Source organism: Protopterus annectens, chromosome 3.part0 (assembly GCF_019279795.1).
Source record: "Protopterus annectens isolate FY-2018-M chromosome 3.part0, PAN1.0, whole genome shotgun sequence".
Taxonomy (NCBI): domain Eukaryota; kingdom Metazoa; phylum Chordata; order Ceratodontiformes; family Protopteridae; genus Protopterus; species Protopterus annectens.
The window spans coordinates 1,381,803,954-1,381,830,293 of NC_056731.1; the positions used below are offsets into that span (position 1 = coordinate 1,381,803,954).

A 26,340-nucleotide genomic window follows, 5' to 3' on the forward strand; every position below is an offset into this window, starting at 1 on the left:
ATAAATAAAGCCTATAAATCACTGCAAGATTACATATATTATTCAATTCCTGCCTTCTCATAAACATAATTCCTCATCCAAAACATTTTCTGCAGGTATTGTTCCCACAATTTCTATTTTTTTCTGTGTAATTTACTCCTACCCTTTTCTAAAGATCTTGCCACCTGTTCTTTCCTCTCTGTTATAATATTCACTACTTCAGGTATATTTGGTTTAGATTTTGATTTCCATTTTTTAGCAATTGCTTTTTTTTGGCAGCCACCAGAATTAAACTTAACAAGGTCTTACTATGTCTAGGCAATTCATATCTTGTATCCCAGCTAAAATTAATAATTTCTTTAGTTACACCTATTTGCTTACACAGTATTCCCAACAGAACACTGTAGGGAATTTTAAAGTCTGCCAACTCATTACACTTCAAAAACATACGTTCTCAGTTACCTCTTTCTTCTCTATCACACCTCAAACATTTGCCATCTACAGGAGGAAAATTCTGAGTCTGCTTATGGTATAAAAGTATATATGCAAATACTTCCAGGCAACAATCCTACACTTTCTAGACTTTGTTGCATATTTGGGAGCCATACGTGTGTCCTCCCACAGTTTCTTTATGAAATGCATATCTAATCTCTTTTCCCAATCTCTTCTAATTTCTTCTGATTGATTCCTATAATTAACATGAAATACCGTATATGCCATACCGATTAGTCTTTTTTTAAACAGCAGCTTCTATTCTAGTTCAATTAAAAACTCAGCCAGTGCAGGTCTTTCATTTAGGATTCCCCTGCCCTTTTCATTCTGATCTACAGAAATATGATCTGACAGTACAATATACAGTGGAAATAAAAAGTTTACACACCCCTGTTAAAATGCCAAGTTTTTGTGATATAAAAGATGAGACCACAATAAATCATTTCAAAACTTTTCCCACCTTTAATGTGACCTATAACCTGTACAATTCAATTGAAAAACAAACACATTTGTTAGGGGAAAAATATAAAAAATAAAAAACATAAGATAAGCTGGTTGCATAAGTGTGCACACCCTTAAACTAATACTTTGTTGAAGCACTTTTTGATTTAATTACAGCATTCAGTCTTCTTGGCTACACACCTGCCATCAATGAGAGAGACTCCGATTAACCCCAAATAAGGTTCAGCAGTCCTAGTAGGATTTTCCTTACATTTACTTAGTTGCCTGCTACAGCAGAAGCCATGGTTCGCAGAGAGCTTACAAAGCATCAAAGGGATCTCATTGTTGAAAGATATCAGTCAGGAGAAGGGTACAAAAAAATGTCCACAGCATCGGATATACCATAGAACACAGTGAAGGCAGTCATCAAAAATTGGAGAAAATATGGGACAACAGTGACATGGAAAAAACTGGAAGTCCCTCCAAAACTGATGAAAAGACAAGATGAAAACTGGTCAAGGAGGCTACCAAGAGACCTACAGCAACACTGAAGTAGCTGCAGGAATTTCTGGTAAGTACTGGTTGTGTACTACATGTGACAACAATCTCCCGTATTCTCCATATGTCTGGGATATGGGGTAGGGTTGCAAGATGGAAGCAGTTTCTTATACAGGAAAACATCCAGGCCTGGCTAAAAATTGCAAAACAATACATCAAGTCTCCCACAAGCATGGGTTATGGTCTGAGGAGTCCAAGGTTGAACTTTTTGGCCACAATTCCAAAAGGTACATTAGGCGCATCTTTGCATCACCAAAAGAACACAATCCCCAGGGTGAAGCATGGTGGTGGCAGTATCATGCTTTGGGGTTGCTTTTCTTCAGATGGAACTGGGGCTTTAGTGAAGGTGGAGGGAATTATGAATGGTTCTAAATACCAGTCACTTTTGGCCCAAAACCTTCAGGGGTCTACCAGAAAGCTGAAGATGAAGAGGAATTTCACCTTTCAACACGACAATGACCCCAAGCATACATCCAAACCAACAAAAGAATGGCTTCACCAGAAGAAAATTAAAGTTTTGAAATGTTCCAGCCAGATCCCAGACCTAAATCCAATAGAAAATCTGTGGGGTGACCTGAAGAGAGCTGTGCACAAGAGATGCCCTCACAATCTTGACAGATTTGGAGTGCTTTTGCAAAGAAGAGTGGGCAAATATTGCCAAGTCAAGATGTGCCTGATAGACTCCTACCCAAGAAGACTGAATGTTGTAATTAAATCAAAAGGTGCTTCAAACAAAATATTAGTTTAAGGGTGTGCACACTTATGCACCCAGCTTATTGTACGTTTTTTATTTTTTATATTTTCCCCCCAATATAATTGTTTGATTTTCAATTGAATTGTACAGGTTCTAGGTCAGATTAAAGAAGAGAAAAGTTCTGAAATTATTTATTGTGGCTTCATTTTTTTTATATCACAAAAACTTGGCATTTTAACAGGAGCGAGTAAACTATATATATCCACTGTAAGATGGATAAACATATCCATATAGCAGATGTGTTGAGCAGAACATTTCAAAGAGTTCAGACTGAATATTTTCACAATTAAGATTTAAAGAAATTATGAGTCATACTATGGCTTCCCAAGTCAGAGGGGAAAAGGTAAGGAATTTAAGCCATGTATTCAACAAAACAGAGGATTGCAACTATTCAAAATTAATATGGAAGGATGATCAGATCAATTACTATCAATGCATAATAACACTTAGCTGTACTACACATATGGATATGAAATCATCTCTACACATAGCTAATGCTCAGCTCATAAATATATCGTAGGTTCATAGGTACTAGGCTAACTACCACAAGGGCCTTTTTAAACCTAGCCATACATACCAAATCTCTAACAAGTTCTGATACCCTTGATAAGTGTAAGCAGGGGTTTAGGAGATTAAACATTTACAAGCATGGGCCTGGGAGACAAAGCATTTACAGGTTGCCTGTGTCCATTAGAGACATAGGTGTCAAACCAGGGATTAATTTCCTGTTCCCAGTCCAATTGTCCAAGTTGCACTTGAATTGGGTTAGGGAGGAACTCTGCTTCACATGAATGGGGAGCTTGTTCCATAGACTGGGTAGTCTCTGGGATACATACCTGTCTTTCCAGCAGATCTTCGTTTTATCACAGGCAAGGTTTAAGTATTTAGAATGGGTAATTCTGGTGCTGTTTGTTTTCTGGATATGCAGGAAGTCCATCAGGGTGGGGTCGAACAATGCCCTGTATGCCAGGCATAGATCTCCCCTCAAAATCTTGTAGGAGACAGAATACAGGGATAGAGCCTTGAGGTGGCCTGCATTGGACATTTTACTTATGCCCTGTTTTCTTTTAGTGAGGAATCTTTGCCGACATTCCAATTGTTGGATATGCCTGGTTAGGTACATACAAAAGGGGGCATTGTACTCAATGATAGGTCTGATGAATGCCGAAGACAGTGGAACAATAACTTCCTTGGGCTTAGATACCATACCTTTGTTTATAAGTTGTGCAGCATATAATGATTTCCTCACTACTGTAGACACGTGATGGCCAAAGTCTAGATTACTATCTGTGTGTGTCCCTAAGTCCCTAACTATTGGGTCAACTCTAAGGGGTGTGTTGTCAATATGACAGTTACCAGGGGTGGATGATTTCCCAAAGGATACTATTATGCACTTCTTGGCATTTAGTTTTAGTTCATGGCTCTGACACCAGTAGCTTGCCTGTGTCAGTCCCTCCTGAAGAACATTTGTGTCAGTGTGGAATTCAATGACAGCTCCCAATTTGCAACCATCTACAAATTTAGTCAGCCAGGGACCACTGACATTGACCTTGACTTCACAGAAGTAAATGCCAAAAGTTCAGAGGATTGAATATCAATATTAACACTTCCTGGCTTCCAAAAACTGATTGCCATAACCCTGTACCTCCCTTTTAAATATTAAGATTACTTTAATGAAAGTTAATGAATAAGTGTCCTGCCCTTTACTATCTCCTATTCTTTTCAAGTACTCTACCATTACTTATTGGTCCAATATCTCCTCCTTGTAGTCTAGCTCTGCCTCTTCATCTTTCTACCTCTCCTAAATCATTCTCTCGCACCTCTTAATACTAATCCTCCATTTCCTCTTTTTCTCTCCTTCCACCAAGATATTTTCCAGATACGTTACTTGGCTCTCTAGATGATGCTCTGTTTAAATGTTGTACATTTGTTGATTACTTGTATTGCTCTCTTTACTGTATCCTTTATGTAATGTTTTTGAAGCTTTTTTCCCCCAGGAAAAAGTTTCATAGCTCATTACATGCTGCTGCTCTTAATGAACGATAATCTGTTTACATTTTTGCATATTTATTGATTACCTGTATATCTCGGTTTACTACTTTTCTTTATGTAATGTTGGAATGTTTCTGGAAATTTCTCCCCAGGTCTCTGCTGAAAAGGGGTAGCTTTCTGCCCAGTCAAAATATCCCGGTAAACAAACGCAATAAACAAACAAATAAGCAAACAAAAAACATGATCTGACTGTAAGTAAAAGTTTCTTCCATAATCTTGGAAGTTGTGTGTAATGCATCTATCACATAATGCATCTATCACATTTTTAAATTACTGGTATTTATTGTTAGTAGTAAGTCAAGTTAGCATTAGTATTATTCAGAAGTTAATGCAGAAATATGAACTGTGTAATACGTACTACAATCAGAATCCCTGAGAATCTGAGCTGACACCTAATGAGATAGCCAGCCTACAATGGAATAATCCTGGCGCAGACTTGATTCACTTCAAGGGAAAGCACTGCTCGACACACGCAGACTATTATTTAAAATATCTGGACATGATGAAACTGAAGGATACCACAAGTACAAAAGTGTTATTAATGTACTAAATGTACATTTCCAACACATGAAATACTACATGCATTAATGTTTGATAATGATCTACAATTTTTAAGTTATGAATTTAAGAGATTTAAAGCATATTATGACAAGCCTTCAAAACAGAAGCATAGCTAGGTCACTTGATGCCCTGCACGGTTCCCATCCTATCAACTCAAATGCTAAAAATTTAGGTACTCTCAAAGCTGAAGACTACAAAAAAAGCTCTTCTGGCCTAAAACTGTAACAAGATGATTCCTATAGTTAAATCACAACATACTTAGTGTCTCATCTCTTCAACCAATACTGCCATTCACTTGTGAAGGTGGCAGGATTTTGCAGCTTCATAACACAATGCTGATACTGCACTCCCACACCCTCAACACATGCCAGTTTTGCTCCCAGAAGCTTTTGCCTAGGAAAGCCACCCCCCTTGCCCCACCATAGTTATCTCACTGCTTCAAGGTAATGGTCAAGTTGAAAGAATGATTCAGATGATAAAATATCACATGAAAAAGAGTACTAATAAGAAAGACTTTATTTATCCACACTGTAGTGCAAAAACACAACATTGCAAGGTACTAGATTATTACCTGCACAACTGCTGATAGCTTGTGGGCTAATAATTAAATTTCCAGTAGATACAATGTTGTTATTACTAAAAAAATCAGTGTTATGTTGTTCAACTGTCTCTATAACGGCAGGCAAGCAGGCAGGCATAACACTGTATGCTTTGAATACAAGAAACTAAGTGAGAATACAGATGCCAAGAAATATGCATGAGTCAATTTAAACTTATCTAAAACAGAAGCCACTGTTAAAAAAACTGAATAATTAGTAGGGCAAATAAAATATTGCCCAACAATTAGGTTAGAAGAGATTGGGAAGAGAGATCACAGCTAGGCAATTCCTACAGAGTACTCTATCATAAATATTGGGTGAGCAAATGGGTATAGCTAAGGAAATAATTTTTCTGAGCTGGGATACAGGATCTGAACTGCTTAGATATAGCAAGGCCTTGTTGAGTTTAATTCTAGTGGCTTACAAAAATGTAATTACTAGAAAATGGAAATCAAAGTCTAAACCAAACACATTTGAAGTAGTAAACATTATAACAGAGATAAAATAACTGCAAGAAGGATTTTTAGAAAAGAGTAGGAACAAATTACATAGAAAAAATGGAAATTGCGGGAATAATACATGCAGAAAAATGCTTCAGAGGAGGAAATGGGTGAAGGCAGGAACTCAACAACATATCTAATGTTGGATTGTTTATATTGTACAGGAGAATATATGTGATATATACAGAAAATTAAACCAATGAAGTCAATTCACGTATAACCTTATCAAAGAATGATACTACCTCTAGGAGTCAAAAGAGTTCAAGGATATTATTGAAGCTGAACTAAAACTTCTAGAAGTAAATGAGACCACAAGAACAAACAGAAGTATCCAGAACTGAGACAAATATGCAAGGTGAGTTATTACAAAATAATCAGAGCAATTATCCATTACAAATACTGTTGAGAGCTTATACCTGCATTTACATTTGCAAGACCATCAAGGAAGCCTTTAAGATTAAAAAAAAAAAAAGAATTAAGTGACTGTATAGATCAGATGCAAACAATAAATGATGATTCAAAGAACTAATAACTACTTAAAAATTGCTGTTATGCTGAATGTGTTTAATTTTCATTGCAGACAAAGAACAGTGCCATGTAGTATAGAATAACAACAGGTTTTGGTACATTGTAAATATAGCAACCATCTCATACCATATTACTTAGTGCATATAACTCTTATAAAATGAATATATGGTGTCCGTACAGTATACTTTTAGGAAGGGGTAAGCCTTTAGGGGACTTATATGCTGTAAAATGATGTGGATATTCTACAAAACGGCCTTACAGAAACAAATGCTTGGTGCCAGAGCCATGGGCTCAAGCTCAATGCCATGAAGTGTATAGTTTTCCCCTTTGGGAAAAAACACGTACCCATGAATTACCACATAGGTGGCAGTACACTAAACACCGAAAGTGTGGTAAGAGACTTAGGAACACAGGTGGACACTGGTCTCACCTTCGATAACCACATCACCACAACAGTCAGGAAATCCTATGTGGCACACTTCCTCATGAAGGGCTTTGCATCCAGAAAAAAGGAGTTCATTGTCCCACTGTACTCCTCCCTCATTAGACCCATCATAGAGTACAACACCCCATTTTGTATGTACCTCACAAGACATCTGCAACAACTGCAAAGGCCGCAGAAACAACTCACTAAAAGAATCACAGGCCTAAAGCAGATACCGTATGCTGACCAACTAAAAAAACTCCAGCTATACTCTGTCGCATATCGTCTACTCTGAGGCGATCTCTGCTTAACATACAAGGCCATGTCAAACCCAGAGCTGTTGGACATGCTACACTTAAAGAAATCCCAATATATCAGAGCCACATGCTCCAGGGACCTAAACCTTGTCAATGCGATGAATAAAACATGCTGGAGGGATAGGTTCCTGACCCAGAGACTCCTTTATACTCTGGATTAGACTGCCCATGCATGTCAAGCAGAGTGCCTCCTTTGCCCTCTTCAAAAGAAACCTTGACAACTGGATGGGAGATAGGAAATTTACCCTGGGGATCATCAGTCATCCTGCTAGACAGGGGTCTAGGGAAGTAAATACTGTGAGAAGAAATGACCATGGGATTGTTATGGCTAGGCTTGTCTAGGCCCTAGGGCCAATAGCCTAGTACCAACCTATGAACCTATAAACATTATGAGGTATAAACATCACCCTATCCCTTTCTCATTCCTCAGCCATCACAACAGTTATACAAATGAATACTATATATAGCACAGCTGAGAAATACCAGTTGTAGTTTCTTTCCTTTTAGGCTATAATGCAATGTCTTGTAGATGTGAATGACTACAGCAGACTGGACATCTTTCTCTGAATATGACACAGTTCAGCTAACAAACTAACACCTAACCTGCAGTTTGCTACATAATTAAGAACCTTTTACTGCTGTGTTATACATTCTCATCAGAAGCTGATATTAATGATTTTTGCTTTTTAAAGTCTGTCAAGCCTTTACTGTGCAATACATGGGTTCCACTTCGAGACTTCCCCTGTCAAGCATTCACTGACTTGATTCAGTCATCCAGTACCTCTGATGAGCAGATTTTGTGATGATTATATAAAAAAGTGTTTACAATATTCATTGTGTTATTTTTGGGGGGGGTGTATATATATATATATATATATATATATATATATATATATATATATATATAAAATATATTTTTTACCAGTTCATATATTTTTTAGTTTATGTTGTTATGCACGTGTATATATGTTTTAATACATTCTTTTATTCATGTGGGTTCTTATTCAGATCAATTATGTTTTGATATGTTTTGTCAGGATATTTTATTGACAACTTTTTGGTGATGCTTACCGTTTATAAACTTATGATAGAGTGGAAGCATGTTTCCTTCATTCATTACATCATCATTTAAAAAAAAAGGCGACACAGTACATCGAAAAAGGAAGCACATTTCTTTTTCTGATGCACTACCCATAACCCTACTACATTCCGCTTAAATTTGTCTGAAGAGTGGCAGTGTTATGGGAAGGGACTTGCCCCTCACCCCTGCTGAACCTTAGAAATGCATGCCAACCCCAACCCTAATCATACCCCTGCTCCTAACACTAACATGCCTCTTATCTTAGGAAAAAGCCCTTCCCACAACACTACCACTACATAAGACAGCTCGGACAACTCACCACACACACACACACACACACACACACACACACACACACACACACACACACACACACACACACCTAGCAAATACCTGTTTCGGAAAATTAAATGCTCGACTAAATGTCTGTTCACCAGTCCAGCAAACAAGATATTCAAACAAACTCACCAGTCTGATAAACCAGATGTTCAAACAACCAACCCTACATTTCCAGCTGTCCAAAACATCAGTTGACCAAACACATGTCACACACACACACACACACACACACAATTTAGTTGCCATATTATAATTCATAGAGGTACTAAACACTAATAATGCACAAAGTAAGTTAACCAATAAAGCACTTCTTTTGAAACAGTGCCTGAAATATATCTAAGAAAACGTGAAGAAGTTCAGTTCTGCATTCTGAGAATAGTTCTGTATTATTGCCATAGGACATACAAGATCACAAACTCTTTAATGTTGAGATATGTAAACAAATGTTTGCTGCCTACAACAACCTGAACTAAAACCTATACATCACTCAGTAAGAGGCCATAGTCAAACTCTTAAAATCAGCTCCTAAACTGCTGTTTCTCATAATCAAACAAACTGACACATTACAATAGATGCCTGCACTTTCATTATTATGATAACCAAATATTTTGTGAGGCATGGGCATTAAAGAAAGAAGGGATTTTAATAAGTACATTTAGAAGGAATTTGAGCATCTTCTGCATGGAGACATGCGCAAATGGGCGTTCCTTCGTTGAAGGTTGTGCATCAGAGCTGGTAATTCAGTACGTAAAAATCAACTACCAATCATTAGCGGACCGGAGTTCTGCTGTGGCGACCCCTAACCGGGAAAGGCCGAAAGACACAAACAAATACAGAATAAAGATAGGCTTTTTTCAACAGCAGTCCACACCCTCCATCTCTCTCATTCTCAACCTTTAACTCTGAAAGTGGCTTTGAGAAAAGCATGATTTTTTTACAAGGGACAGTCTTTGGATTTGCATACTTTGAAAAGTTAAAGTATAAGGTTAAAATGCTATAGTGAGTTTTTAGTGATGCGTCAATATTACTTAAACTGTAGTGGTATGAGATATGTATCCATACTACTGTCTCCTTTTATTTCATTCATGCAGTATACAAGTCATTCAGTAGTAGTGGTGGTGGTGTCATGCATCATAATGTAAATTAATGAAGTGAAACACTGCTAACACAGAAGAGATAGATATGTTATATTGTATGCTGTTTTGTATACTACTGAAGTATAACCAAAAACATTTTTGAAAAGTAATTTGCATCCAAAGGCCATTCACTGAGCTCTGTAATTTGGTTCTAGTATCTCAGATTACTGCAATACATTAGATATAAAGAAACTAAAACTATGAAACTGAATCCGAATAACATATCTTTCTTAAAATACAGACATTGTAAGAGCATGCTTCTCCTTCTGTTACACTTACCAAGTACAGCTGGCGATATTCTTTCAATCTTATTTCCAAACAAGTGAAGTATTCTCAAAGATGTCATGTGAACAAAAACCTCTGGGAAGTCTTCAAACATGTTGTTCCCCAAATTAAGTTCAGTAAGCTAGAAAACAGGCAAGATTTACTTTCGCATTTTCAAACTAGACCCTAGCACCTGACTTTTGATCTCTTAAAATGATGATTTGCTATACAAATGGCATGTTATGCTTGTGAGTTGTAGTACATTTTATTAATACAAAAATGAAAATTTAAGGTCAAAATATCTAATCTGCACAATTAAATTAAAGTTTCAAATAATTAATCTGAACAACCAAATCACAATTAATGTTTTTGCATCATTGCTGAGGAACTAACTACTTACTTATTTTTATATTAAATTGATCATATATGTAATGCCGTTTGTGAATTAGTTAATTACAGATAAAGCAGTTTTGATAAATGACAGTAACCTTTTAATCATTGCAAAAAATAAATCAAATTCATACATGAAAATGTAAAATTTAGCAGTATGCATTTTGATACAATATAGTAGTGATGTCATGTGATAAGTTTGAAGCCCTATATATCCATTTTACTACTCACAAAACGTTAGCAATCACAGATTGCTACAGAATCCATACCATGACTATCAAACTGTATGAAGACATTCATAGTGTTAAAAGTCAACATAGTAATCTTTAAGGATGACTTAAATTACGGTTTTATTAATAGGTCAACCCGTTATTTAGCCATTAAAAACAAATTCAGTTTCTTCAAGTTCACAATTACTGATAAATCAGATCAGACTGTTCCTACTTGTACCAGGGACTACAATAATCTGAACCCGGTACATAGAAATATACTACTGTTGTTTCACCTTAAAATGTTGCATTCTATAACAGCATCTTTCATTATGCTATTGTCTTTCAATTAAGATGTTCTGTCCCAGCAGGATATAAATTATGCTTTGCAATATACTATTCATTGGGTCATGCAATGGAAAACCTATCAACACTTAGTCCGTATATCATACACTGAACAAACTAACTATACATTCCATCCAACAGGAATGAAACTATTCATGACACGATAAATAGACATTCTTCTTGGAATAAAACCATAAACATAGTAGATGCTTTTTACTCTCAAAGAAACATTTGTAATCAAATCTGAGAATGTTACACTTATATGAATCAATTTATATGTGAAAGAAGAGTCTTATAATCACGGAAACAATAATAAATAACTTTGGTTTTAGCTATTATTGCTTAAATTTCAATTTTAGGATTCAGATGAAAATTTTTAGTACATGTTAAGGCAAAAGCAATGTTTGTAAAGTTTGACTTGTTTTCTGATGCTGGCTAAGTAATGCATGTTTTGATTAGGCCTGAAGTTTTGGAATTAGCCCAGTTGGTGGTTTGCTGTTCTATTAAGACATGGCTAGGGAAATGTATTTACCAATTAGCAGCACATATACTAAAATTAGAACAATACAGAGAAGATTAGCATGGAACCTGAACAAAGATGATGCACAAATATGTGAAGTATTCTATATTTTTTGTTTGGCAGTAAGTGCTAAAGATTAAGGATCTGAACTGTTCTTGAGCGGCTTCCTGTAAGGTTACTTGGCTTGATTCTTTTCATCTGCATTTGCTTACTGAGTGATTCTGAACAAGACACTTAACCGGAGAGTGCTCATGGGTCACCCCTGAAGAGTGGCACTTCTGTCCAGCGATATTGCCAGATTACCAAATATATATATATATATATATATATATATATATATATATATATATATATATTTTTTTTTTTTTTTTTTTTAAATCAGAGGTCAGTGTTTTTGATCCAATAAATAACCATCAATATGTTTTTTTTTGGAAATGTGTTATATTTTAAACTTGAGCTCTGTCTTTGAGAAGATCACTTCTGCCTTAGGTGAAGATAACCCAGATGACACTTGTCTACTCGAAGTTAGTGAAGACATCTGATTCTGATACCACCCCTCATACTATTTTTACCAGCTTATAAAGTCATAGACTCAACAGCTGCCTTGGCTTGGGCACTGAAAGAACAGGGCAAAGAAGACCTGGAAAGGAGAGGCAATGGCTCACCCATCCAGTGGATTAGTGTATTGGTTCTTAGCCACTTTGTCTGTCACTCTTGTGCTAGCGTAGTAGCCTAAAGCACTGACAACATAAATCAATAAAGAGAAAGCTTTGCTTTTCCACTATCCAAGATTGTGATGGTGGCCCTTTCCCCTGCATGTGAAAGAATGTACATGCATGAGGCACTGTGGCACTAGTAGCCTGTGTGCTGATGCAGGTAATCATGTCATCACCAGGGGTGGAGTTAGAGCAGGATAAGGGTATGAGGAATAAAATTTATTCTGGTGGATGAAGATTTCTCTGCAGAACCATGGGTGGCTTGTGGTCTGTTCGTTGCATGGAGGGATACAGCAATTTGGTGACCCAGCTGTGGAGGATAGATAAGTGGTGATAAGCAACTCTCTCCTGTGGAACCCTGGAGTGGCAGACTAGGCAAGCCTGTGGCATGGGGTAAATAAGAGATTTGGTGGACCAGGCTGCAGTGGTAGTTACTGGCTTGCAAACAAATGAGATAAGTAACCCCTATAGCTTCTTGGATAACAGCTTCCCTAGGCAGCTCTTGCACCATTATGGTATTAATGCACCCCTTATAGTGGGGAGTAAATGGGACGAGCTTCATAGAAGAAAGTTTAATGATAGTCAGGGGGGGTAAAATGTACTTGGGGAAAAAAATCAATAACTGCCTTATCCTTGATGAAGACTTAAAAAATGATGGAATGCTTAAGGTACAATCTGTTTTTTGATGGGGTATGTGTTATAAGTAGGGAAACACAAGGATCAATATTGGGTCCTCTCCTTTTGGAGTACTTTTTTAGTATATTATGACAAACTGAGTGGTTTGGTTATCCACATTTGCTGATGACTGGAAATTAGGTAGTTTTATAATCTGTGAAGTGAATTTCATAAAGAACTTGTACAGGAGCAAGGAAAATAACTTTCAGCAGCAGCAAATGTTCCATTCTTCATTCTGACAGCATGAATCTCAGATGTATCCATACTTTGAGAAAAGCATCAATTCCCACATTGAAAATAATGTTAAAGACCTGGATACTCCTGTGGGTCTAAATTTTATCTTTGACCATACTGTTTCAATCATAGTTCAAAAATATTACAGTGCGATTCACCTGATGTTGAAAGGCAATAACAATACAGTTATCATAGCTCCCATTGTTAGTTCACTAGTTAGACCAGTTACAGAATACATTGAAGAGTTCTGTTCATATCACACTAAGCAGATTACACAACTTGCATGGGGTATATTATTATATATCCTGATAGCGTGATGAATTATACTTAAAATCTACCCCAATATTCATCTCACATGGCTTTTTAAGAAATGACTTGTATTTGGTTTATACAGAGCTACTAAGGAACCTTTTCTGTTTGATTCTGTCTGTTCAACCTTTCAGGCACATGGTAGAAATATATAATGGGGTTGTCTTAGCCTTAATGTGGAAGCCTGTAGTACTACGATAAGGGAAATATTTATACCCCAGGGTCCTTCCCCTACTCTGGAAGTCCCCTATTTAATATAAAAAAGCACTAAATTTACACAAATTCAAAATTATTCCAGACGTTTATATGGGTATTAATAACATGAAATGTAGTACAATGATATTCCAGCTTCTAAATCAACAATAGACCGTATTTTTGCTAAGAGAATATATGAATCTATTCAAGACAGATCTCAGTAGAAACGACAACTTTTCAGATGAAGTGTTTTGTCATCTACAATAATATATTATCAAATCCTCTTTTCATTATTTATTATAATCTGTTAATGAGAAAACTAGTCATGCAGTGAACTAGCTCTGTGGACAGAAGTTTTGGTCCTGACTATGCCATGGGTGAACTGGGTTCAGCTAACAGCCTAGTGGCTGAAAGAGCCAGCTATTACACATTTACAAGTCCAATGGTGGAGAGAATACCCACTCAAGGGATCTCAATCTCTTCTGCAACATAAATAGGACATGTCTGAGGATGAAGCATGTATCACAGATAATACTGCTTCTACGGAACCACCTTCCAGTCCACATAAAGAAAAATATTTTTTATTCAAATGTAATTTGGAAGAATGGATGGGAACCACAAATTCAACCCCAGATTAGTATCTTTGTTCTAAAAAGACAAGTAAATGTCCCAGGATATCCTTATTCTCCCTTCTCATACATAAAAACACAAGGGCTAAAAAGTTAACATGGGAATGTAAGGCTAGACTAAGATCCACAGAGATCAATAGCCTACTAAGAACCTATGAATATACAATATTGCCTTATTATTCAAACCACGTAAATTCTAATACAACTAATTCACCCTTGCATTGGCTGTTAACTTATTTCAGCATCAAGTAGCTGTCAGTGTGCCAGGCAGTAATCAAATTTGGTTTTCCCCATATTTTTATTTCAAAGGCATAACTACTGTTTTTAACAGTTTAGTTTACAATTAAATATTTAATTAATGCAATTAATATAATAATTATTGAATTACCATAAACTAAAGAAACTGATGCCAAGGGGGAGGGGAAAAAAGATAAAAAAAAAACAGCCCAATTATTGTAGGTAGAAGGACATGGAATAACTTACGTCTTAGCATGGATAACTTCAATATCAGGTTAACTTGGGCCTGTATTAGCAGCTGTCTGTTTGACACAAATATTCCTATTAGCAATGTTAAAACTTCATTATTTGAAGATGTACAAAGGTATGTGTGTTGGTATTAAGTTAATAGGTTATAGGGGTGTTCTGGGGTGTGTTTTAGAGGGGTTTTATTAAAACAGAAAATCTTATAAAATGTGACATAGGTTCCAATGTTAATGATAAGAAAAAAAAAGTACAAAGAATTAACCTGCCAAACATTATTGGGTGCATGTATCACAAAGGCTGGAATTAGACATTTTAAAAAGCTGTCATATATAATGGGTGGGAATAATGACTTTTTACCACAATTTATTTTTTATTTTATTTATTTTACATGTGTTTACTGGGAAGGTCCGACTGGACATAGGTCCATTTTTAGCAGAGGCCCGGGAAGAAAAGCTCCAAACATAATACATAAAATCATAATATAATAAAATTATTTTATTTATTTATTTTACATTTGTTTACTGGGATAGTCCAACTGAATACATGTCCATTTACAGCGGAGGCCCAGGGAGAAAAGCTCCACATTCAGAACAAAAAAAAAATAGTTGAACAATATGATAACAATATGATCATCTATACAGAAGCAAAAAATTGACAATAGATAAAAATACAACTTTTGATACAAAAAAACAAAATTTGACACTACATAAAAATACAGAAACAGAAACTGACACGAGATAAGCATTATAACTGGTTATTTAGAAATTAATTAGTATAAGTTTAGCATGAGCTAGTATAACTACTAGAAACTTGAGCAGAAAATAAAATTCCTGATACTGTAGAAAAATTACAGTAGTCATATTTGGATATGAAGTTATCTGGGGTGGTAGAAACAGTGCAGGTTAGGTAATGCATGGGCATAGCCAGGAATTAATTAAATGTAATTTAAGTGAGTTTTTGAACAGCATAACAGTGGAGGCAGAAGATAAAGCAGGGGGAAGGTTATTCCAGGATTTAGCTACATTATAGGTTCATAGGTTCATAGGTTCATAGGTTCATACTAGGCTATCTGCCCGAGGGCATTTACAAGCTTAGCCCATCGTTTTGTGGCTTACGCCACCCCTTTAGTATGGGGAACTATACCCCTTATTTTGCTGTGCCTCTGTCGAGCAGTGACACTGAGGTAATCCCTGGGGTATATCTGCGATCTCCCATCCATTGGTCAAGATTTCACTTGAACAAGGCCAGCGAGGTGCTCTGCCTCACATGTACCGGGATTTTGTTCCACAGCATAGGGAGTCTTTGGGTGATGAATCTATCCCTCCAGCACGTCCTATTAATAGCCGTGTCGAGGTTTAGGTCTCCTGCCCTTGTGGCTCTGATGGATCTAGATTTTTTGAGGTGAAGCATATTCATCAAATCTGGGTTTGACATGGCCTTGTATGTTAGGCAAAGGTCACCTCTGAGCAAGCGGTAAGCGACTGAATAGAGCTGGAGTTCTTTCAGTCGGGCAGCATAGGACAGATTTTTGAGACCCTTTATCCTTTTGGTGAGGAACTTTTGTGGCCTCTCCAGCTGCTGCAAGTGTCGGGTCAGATACATTCCGAATGGGGCATTGTACTCAATCATTGGTCTGATGAGTGATGAGTAAAGGGAGACTATGACCTCCCTTGATCTAGATGAGAATCCCTTCATGATAAGGTGGGCAATGTAGAAGGTCTTCCTAACTACTTTAGCTACATGGGTGTCGAATGACAGACTACTATCAACCTGGGTCCCCAGGTCCCTGATAACTTCTTCTGTGCACAGTGGATTGCCACCTATTTGGTAGCTAGGGGTAACCTTGTTTTTCCCGAAGGGTATGACTATGCATTTTTTGGCATTTAACTTTAGGCCGTGGCTCTGGCACCAGTTATCCGCTTCTGTGAGACCCTTCTGAAGGATATCTGTGTCAGATGTGTTTTCTACTATGGCGCCCAGTTTGCAGTCATCTGCAAACTTTGTCAGCCATAACCCTCCTGTGTTTGCTTGTACTTGGAAAAGTAGATGCCAAACAAGAGTGGGCCCAGGACTGAGCCCTGTGGGACACCACTTGTGACAGGCTTTGAGTCTGACATGGCGCCAGCAACTCTGACCCTGTGGGTTCTGTCACTCAGCCAGTTTGCAACCCATCTTGTGATATATGGGTTAACATTTAAGCTGATGAGTTTTTCAATGATACCCGAGTGGGGTATTGTATCAAGGCCTTAGCCAGATCGAGGTAGGCTGTATGGACTGCCTTTCCTCATCAATGGCTTTGGTGACTGTTTCAAAAAGTCAACCAAGTTTAAAAGGCATGATCTGCCTTTGACAAAGCCAAACTGGGTTGGATCCAAAGTCTGCAAATTCCCTATGTCTTTATTTATGAGGTCCATTATGATCCTCTCCATGGCTTTGCAGATAAGGCTTGTCAAGCTAATGGGCGGTAATTTCCAGGGTCGGTGGAGGCACCGCCTTTGTGAAGTGGGACCACAGTTGCAGTGCGCCACTCCTGGAGTGCGTATCCAGAGGTAAGACTTTGATTAAACAGCTGTCCTAGCTGTGGGTTTAATTCGTCATTGAGTTCATGGAGCACACAGCCGGGGACACCATCAGGTCCCATGGATGCTGTGTTTTTTGCTTTGGAGAGAGCAGTTCTCACTTGGGCGCTGGAGATGTTTGGGGGGCTGCAATTGTTTGGTATAAATATCTCTCCTTTTGGGGGGGAGGGGGGGAGAAGTTTGCACTGAACCTGTCAGCCAGTATGTTGGCAATGTCTGTAGGATCAGTAATCTTCACATCATTTTGAACTAGTTCTGAGCATATCTGGGAGTTTCCTCCTAGGTTTCTAACATAGCTAAAGAAGGCCTTATGATTGTCTTTTGAGTCTTTAGCTATTTTTCTCTCGAAATTTGCTTTGGATGATTTTATGAGAGCTCTTAGTTTTTTACTTATAGTGATCAAGGGTGTCTTACCTTTTAAGGATTTTGCTCTATCTTGTAGTAGCTTCCTCCTTTTGTTGTAGAGTTTGTTTATGGCTGGGGTCCACCAGACTGGACGCTTGCCTTTGGTACAAAGAGTCTTTGTTTTGCTTGGGATTGCCTTATCCATGCAGTCCTGCAGGTGCTGGTAGAAGGCATTTGTAAGTGATTCAGCGGCTAGAGTACTGTTTTCCCGGCTCGGGGCCTTAAAGGAGACCACACTAGTCTTTAGAAGTGTGAAGTTGGCTTTTGAGAAGTTCTTTACTGTGGTCTTTTTATTTCAGGTGGGGTGGGATGAGGACCTCCAGCGAGATTAGTTTGTGATCTGATCTCACCAGTGAGGGGTATACCTCCGGTGTTGAACATTGTGCTCCCATGTTCGTGATGATGAGATCAAGTATGTTATCTCCTCTTGTGGGGATGGTGACTAGTTGTTCCATGGCATTTGAGTTTATGAATTCCAGGAACTTTTGGGCTAGGGTGTTTGGGCTTGAGTAGTGTTCCCAGTCTATATTAGGGTAATTGAAGTCACCTAGTATGATGGTGTTTGGTGATACATTTATTCCCTCTAGTGTTTTCAGGAAGGCCATGTGAGGTTCCTGAGTTTGTGAGGGTGGCCTGTAACATGCTACAATTTGCAGAGCAGTCTTGCCTACGGTTAATTGCACCTGGATGGTCTCCGATGCATCGTGCGTTGCCACCAGTCTTGAGGTGTGGGTGTCCTTGATGAATATGGATACCCCTCCTTTCTTGGTATTGTCCAGATTTTGGGGCCGGAACGCATGATATGAGGTAAAACCTGATAGCGCTGGGGTGCTCTCAGGAGCCTTGAACCAGGTTTCTGTCACAGCAAAGACATCGATGTTCTCCATACTGAGAAGGGCCTCGAGTGCGTGCATTTTGAGATTTAGACTTCTGGCACTGAGCAGCATTACCCTTAGTTTTTTCCTTTTTGTGTTCTAGGGTGGTAGGTTTAGAATTTGAGCCTTGCCTAAAAAGGCACTATGGGGGTGGCAAGAGCCTTTGCCAATATCCGAATCCCAGGGTGACAGGTGCAAGCCGCCCTCGAAGCAGCGTGGCTTGTCCAGCATGTCATCCCAGGCAGACAGATACTGGATCCCCTTTGAATGACACCAGTGTTTAAGCCAATTGTTAAAGCTGATCATCTTATCTCTGTATTGTGGCATCATTCTTGGTGAAGGTAGGATACTGCTCAAGGTCAGGGTCATACCTGCCTGGGCTACATAATCAGAGAGCTCCTCAATGTCTCTTTTCATGTAGTCCAAGGAGGTACGTCTCAGGTCGTTTACACCAGCGTGGACAATGACTGTTATTATGGTAGAATAGTGCTCTACCTGCAGTGTTGTTACCCTTAGAGATACAAAGGAGTGATTTGTCAGTGGAGCAAAGGGGACGATTTGATTTGTAGGGTGTGAGTAGGTGACAGTGCTGGGGTTCTATCAGGATGTCTCACAATATTGTAGGCAATGATTAGTTGATGGTAATTTAGTAGTTGGGTAAATTCTAACCATTGTAGTTCCTTTAGAGCCTGACAGTGATGGCTTCTGAAGGTGCAGTTATTAACTAACTTGGCAATTTTGTTGTAACATGTCACAAGTCTAGCAAGATCATGTTTTCTGATCTGGGTAAGGATTGGTGCCACATACATTACAGTGGACAGTAGATGGGTGTGGGCTAGGGAGATTCTCGTTTGTTTTGAGAGAAAGTTTGTGTGTCTGTATAGTGTTCCCATTTTATATGGACTTTTTTGATAATTTGTGAAATGTGGACATCAAACTGTAGGTTTTTGTCAATTTCTACACCCAGGAAGCTTGGTGTGATCAGAGGGGGTGATGATAGTATCATTTTTGGAAGTGATTGAGAAGGATAAAGAGGTAGGAATAGATTTGTTGGGGGTGAAAAGAACCATTTCTGTCTTTTGGGATTTTGGAAAAGTTAGATCAGAGTCATCCAAATTTCCACTAAGCTAAAGGAATCCTGAGTTATAACGTGGTAAGTGAGGGTGCAGAGCAGATAAGAGTCAAATCATCTGCATACTGTATGAGTATAGCAGGGTGGGTGGAGGTATGAAGATTATTAGTGAAAATCGAGAAAAAAAAGAGGGCCTAATATAGAACCTTGTGGTACAACCTCTGGTTGTTGGGAGTAGAGGAGATAGTATACCTTGCCACTGGACAGACTGCTGCCTATCTGACAGACAATTTTTAAACCAGGCAATAATTGGAGGGGCAAAGGCCAGAGAGGCAAGGGTGTCTAGAAGGAGGGAGTGTGAGACCACGTCAAATGCTTTCGAGAGGTCTAAAAATATAGCAGATACAAAGTTGTTGTTGTTTCTGTGTTGGTTTACCAAGTTAGAAAAAGACAGAAGAGCAGTTATTGTGCTATGGTGTTGCCGAAAGCCATGTTGTGTGGAGGAGAGAAGATTGTGCGAGTTTAGAAAATTCATTACTTGAGAGTAGATACATTTTTCGAGTTGTTTAGAGAGAGGGGATATAATCACATTTGGACGATAATTAGAGAAATCATAGGCATTACCACCTTTGTGAAGTGGAATAATATATGAAACTTTCCATAGTTGATATAATACATTAAATCAGAGAGAAATCAGTTATAAACATGACAGATTAAGGACATTATGTTGTAAAACAATAAAATAAATAAAAATAAAATTCCCAAGATGTCACATAGCAAAAGGATGAGAAATATAAACATTTTGTAGGTAGTTTCTTGTAGGGTATTAATAACACAATAAGTGTATATTGCAATAGTGCTGTTAAAAACAGCTAAAGAAATCAATGAACATTAATGGGATTCACATACATATTCTAGTTTTGCTATTAACAGATTTAGTGTATTAACCCATTTTGCAGGTCTTTGGATGTATGAGCCTTGCAACTCAACATGGTGGTATAGATATGATATGTACAATACTTAAAATGTGAAGGTGGTGTGGAAAAAGTTGCAGCGAATATGAAATGATGGTTAGTGGATGGGATGAAACAAAGAAACAGACATGTGTAAAGTAAGATTTCAGTTAAGTAATAGGGTAGTATTAGGTAGATGAGGGATTAGTAGTACATACTGGTAAAGAATAAAAATAGACTGCACAGTAGGTATTTTATTCTGGGGTGTCACAGAAGCATAGACATACATCAGTAAAGTGGGTTTTGAGGAGCTTTTTAAATTGTGGGGTAGAGCTAATGGAAGTCAAGTGGGTAGGTAGTGTATTCCAGGCTTTGGAGATAAGAATAGCTGTAGAGAGATTTGCCTGCATCGTTGTTATGTCTGGTGATATTTAGATGGTTTTGGTTGCTAGATCTTAATGTTCTTGTTGTAGAATAAGAGATAATTAGTTTTTGGAGATCCAGAATTTTAGTTGGGTGGTAATATAATTTGTGGGCTAAGGTCAGTTGATTGAGTTTCAGTAGCGGAGGTAACTCTTATCCAGTTTAGTTGTTTGAGAGCTGTACAGTGATGGGTCCTAGAATGAGTCCCAGTCACAAATCCAGCAGTCTTATTGTAACAAGATTTTAGTTTTTGTAGGTCAGTTTTACGGAGGTTGGTTAGAATTGGGGATGTGTAGATGAGGGTAGACAACTTATGTGTCCTGGCAATAGTGGTTTTGGTGTGATTAGTGAGAAATTGTTTTTTTCCAGTAAAGGAGACCTATTTTTTGTGAACCTTCTTGATAGTTTGGGCTATATGAATGTCAAATTTTAGGCCATCTAATAATTTAGTATGGGAGGTAGGGGTGATAATAGTATTGTTCTTAGACATTATATAGTGAAGTTGTCACATGGGGAGGGGATCTACTGGGACTGAAAAGAAGAAGTTTTGTTTTATTTGGATTTAGGATAAGGTGGATGTTAGTGAACTAGGATTCAGCTAATGAGAAGCAGTTTTGGGTTATGCAGTGAAGGCCTTCTAGTGTGTAGGATGAACATATGAGGGTGGTGTCGTCAGTGTATTGTACTACTGTGGCATTTGTTATGGTGGATGAGAGCTCATTGGTAAATAAAGAGAAAAATAATGGATCCAGTATGGAGCCCTGAGGGTGCTGCCTTTGCACTATTTGTTGGTGTTCTGATAAGCAGCTTCTGAACCATGTAATTGAGGGGGGGGGGGTGGAGATGTTTAAGGTGGTTAGTGTATTAAGAAGTCGTTTATGGCTGATGACCATATCGAAAGCTTTGGACAGATCTAGAAAGATGGCAGAAACTAACTGTCCATTATTTCTGTGGTGGTTAACTATGTTGGAGAAGGACATTAGAGTTATGGTGGTACTGTGAAAGGGTCTAAAGCCATGTTGATGTTTAGTTAGTCGATTGTTTTTAAGGAGGTAGTTCATTAGTTGAGTGTGAATGACTCTCTAGTATTTTTGATAAGGATGACAGAATAGCAATTGGTCAGTAGTTGCTGAGTTCTAAGGAGTTGCCATCCTTGTGCAGTGGAATGATGTAGGAGATCTTCCATATAGTAGGTATTTTACACTCTAATATTGATCTATTAATTAGAGTACAAACAGGATAGGTTATAGCCTCTGCAGCTAGCTGCAGGAATTCTGCTGGTATATTGCCTGCAGCTAGGGTGGAAGGCTTAAGCTTGTGCAGCAGTTTTAAGATGGATTTAGTTGACACTGGGTGGAAAGTAAAGTGGGATGTGGTTTCTCGTGTACTGATGCCATTTTGTGGGGTTAGTGGGTCTGGACTGTTAAACTGGAATTCTAATAGGGCTTTAACTGCTTTGGTGAAATATTTATTGAACTGAGTGGGGATGTTATCATGGTTGTTTACTGTTGCAGGTGTTAGGGTACTGGATTTCCCTGGTTGGAATACAGAGTTTATAGAGGCCCAGAATTTCTGAGGACGGAGTATATTTTTCCGGGAGGTTTTGGTAGTAGTTTATTTTATCTAGTTTAATGAGTTTTTTGTGGCTTTATTGCAGAGTTCTGAGTAGATGTGTTTAAATGATAGGGTTTTGTTTTTATGAAACTGTACACATGACTTGTCCCTGTCTTTGATAATGGATTTAGTTCCCTTAGATAGCCAAGGGGCATACCTTTCTTTTATTCTAATGGTTCTACTGGGTGCGTGATGGTCTAATATTTGTAGGAAAGAGGAGTTAAAGTAGTGGACTGCCTCATCAAGTGGCAGTTGTATTAGTGGTTTCCAACTGCAGCATTTTAGGGCACTTAGGAAGTCATCAGGCTTAAAGTGTTTTTTTGTTCCTGACTATTCTAAAGGTTGGATGGTGAATGTTGTGAGCTCTACTCCTTAAAAGGAAGGTGGGTTGATGGTGGCTGAGGCTGTCAGGGAGGCAGCCTGCTTGAGATGTGAGTAAAGGGTCAGATATAAGAATCCTGTCCAGTATGGACTGACATTTTGAGGTTTTGTCCATTCTAGTAGGTGATGTGATAAGCTGGGTAAACCCATGCAGGTTGATGTGGGTGGAAGGATTGTGGCTGGAGCAGTTGTGCTAGTATATATTAAAGTCTCCAAGCAAAATATTTTCTTGAGGGAGGGAGTCTACTGTCCATTCTAGGAGGGATTCCATATTGGCAATATTATTGCCTGGTGGATAGTAACAGCCAATATTTATGTGTTTTTTGGGATACAGTTTTAGCCTAGTAAAGATGACTTCTGCATTGTCTAGATGTGGTATATTAGCATCGGGTTGTTCTACGATTAGATGTTTTTGGTATAGTAGGGCTATTCCCCCACCCCTTTTGCCTGTTCTATCTTTACGTATGATGTTATATCCAGGCGTTATTTCATTATTGTTAATTTCTGGTTTTAGCCAAGTCTCTGTCAATACTACAACTTCAGGTTTATACAAGGCTAATAAAGCATGCAGGTCATGATATTTAGGATACTTCTTATAAAACAAGAAGCTGCTAGTGTTGCCAATAACTAGTCCGCGAAAAATACGTAAAACAATATTTATTGAAAAAAACACAGAAAATTCATTAAAGGATTTCTGCCTCTGCCAGGGTCCTGTTGGAACACATCCTTACAACCCTAACCATTTGCCACTTAACTATATTCTTCTTGATATGAGGGGGGGTGGTTGCTTGAAAATTCAAGATAATCATTGGAAAAGGTGGATTTCCTATAAACCTTAGATTGAAATAAGTGGTTGGTAGCATCCTTGAATATTTTTACATCAAGAAAATTAATTTCTTTGCAATTACCATTTCCAGTAAATTTAAAATAGTCGCATATGGTGTTCATATAATGGAGAAATGGTTCAAAGAATGTGTCCCTCTTCCACAAAATAAATAAATCATCTAAAAACCTTAAATAAAAGGTGCCATTCATTTTTGAAACTAGAAGTAAAAATAAACTGGTTCTCCCACCCATATAAAACTAAATTGGCAAAGATGGGAGCACAACTGTTGCCCATGGCCACTCCTCGAACCTGTTTGTAAAATTCCCCCTCGAAAGTAAAAAAGTTGTTTTTCAACACTAGTTCCATTAATTCTGTGATAAAGTTGATCAGACTACCACTCAAGTTTGTTCTACTTACTAAGACTTTGTTGAAAATTTGTAATCCTACCTCATGGGGAATAGAGGTGAAAAGATCCACTACGTCAATAGTAGAAAAATAAATGTCCTCATTGAAAAATTCATTCTTAATTCTCCTTAAGAAATCCCAAGAATCAACAAGTACATACTCTAATGGGGTCAAAGCATGTTTAACCATTCGATCAATAAAGACCCCAAGTGAATAAGTAATGCTGTTGTGCCCCGAGATGATAAGCCTGTATGGTGGATCTTTTAAGTTTTTATGAGTTTTGGGAATACCGAAACAAATAGGTATAACAGGATGCTCCACATGCAGAAAGTTGAAAACCTCTTCGTTTATGACACCTTGCATTAGGGAGTCCTCCAAAAAAAATGTTATCTTTCTATAGCTTATGTGAATTTCATTCCTGGAGACAATCTCATATTTTGTGTTGTCGTTCAAAATATTAGTTATTTTGTTTTTGTAATCAACCATGTTTACAATAGCCATACCCCCACCCTTGTCTGGTTTCATGACTCTAACATTCCGGTTATCCCTTAACTCAAACAATAACTTTTTCTCTGCCAGGGTCAAATTATGTTTCCTATAAATATGTGTTCGTAGGGTTTTGAAAATCTCTTGCTCAGTAACTTTTTCAAAAGAATGTAATACTCTAAAAGTTGGATGGTGAATGTTGTGAGCTCTACTCCTTAAAAGGAAGGTGGGTTGATAGTGGCTGAGGCTGTCAGGGAGGCAGCCTGCTTGAAATGCGAGTAAAGGGTCAGATATAAGAATCCTGTCCAGTATGGACTGACATTTTGAGGTTTTGTCCATTCTAGTAGGTGATGTGATAAGCTGGGTAAACCCATGCAGGTTGATGTGGGTGGAAGGACTGTGGCTGGAGCAGTTGTGCTAGTATATATTAAAGTCTCCTAGCAAAATATTTTCTTGAGGGAGGGGGTCTGCGGTCCATTCTAGGAGGGATTCCATATTGGCAATATTATTGCCTGGTGGATAGTAACAGCCAATATTTATGTGTTTTTTGGGATTCAGTTTTAGCCTTTGTAAGGATGACTTCTGCATTGTCTAGATGTGGTATATTAGCATCGGGTTGTTCTACGATTAGATGTTTTTGGTATAGTAGGGCTATTCCCCCACCCCTTTTGCCTGTTCTATCTTTACGTATGATGTTATATCCAGGCGTTATTTCATTATTTTTAATTTCTGGTTTTAGCCAAGTCTCTGTCAATACTACAACTTCAGGTTTATACAAGGCTAATAAAGCATGCAGGTCATGATATTTAGGATACTTCTTATGTTAAGGTTTAGGAGGAGGAGAGAGGCCTTTTGTCTACGGATGACAGGAGCAAGGTGATTGGGGTCTGGGATAGCCTGAGAAGTGGGACAAGGGCTAGGGTGCATGTCTCCACCACATGTTAGTTTAACATATGTTGGTAGAGTTTGTTAAATTTACTGGTAACTGTACAGTGTTTTAGAAAGGTGTGGGATTTGTGTTTAGGTGTGAGTAGTAGTGAGTCTGGATGTGGTTGAAGAGGCATGAAGCTATGCGTATGTGTGGTGGTGCAATGTAATGGCTAATAACTGCTGTTTGCCATGGATAGGAGATGTTATCTTTGGGTAGAGAATGATATGTAGTTAGGGCTGAGAGTTGGAGCAATGTGGTAGCTGTAACTATATATATTAGAGGAATTAGTATGCAGTTATGTGGACTGTGGGACATCTTTCCCTAGAAGTAGTAAGGAGTATTATAGAGAACCTGTGAGGTAAGGGTAATTGGTACTAGAGTAGGGTGTGGTAGCTGTTATATGGTAGAAGATGTGGTGGTGTAAGATTGGGCGATTAGGTTAGAGGGAGGGACAGAATGGTAAATGAGGGTATTGCCTGTAACAAAAAATCCAATTGCTGTGGGAGTGGATGGGAATGGGGGTAGGGTAGGGGAGCGGAGTGGAGGGCGAATGGAGTGGGATGGCCCTGGCCGTGGAGGAATAATGAGAGAAAAACAAATCAGCCAGGTAAGCTTATTCTTGCTAGTTTAAATAGTCAGTTAATGCTGGGTGGCATCGCA

At 38.2% G+C, this 26,340-nt stretch overlaps 1 protein-coding gene and 1 non-coding gene across 2 annotated transcripts in view; one reads left to right on the plus strand and one right to left on the minus strand.

Annotated features, from left to right (window-relative positions):
• The window catches only part of LRRC69 (leucine rich repeat containing 69), a 902,784-nt gene that overhangs the window by 859,570 nt on the left and 16,874 nt on the right, over positions 1-26,340 (minus strand). The window contains exon 2 of the mRNA XM_044065468.1: positions 10,041-10,167. Coding sequence (XP_043921403.1) covers positions 10,041-10,167 — 127 coding nt within the window. The remainder of the gene's footprint in view (positions 1-10,040; positions 10,168-26,340) is intronic.
• On the plus strand, positions 11,494-11,602 carry LOC122797460. Its single transcript, XR_006364144.1, has one exon. It is a non-coding gene; the product is annotated as a U6 spliceosomal RNA (small nuclear RNA).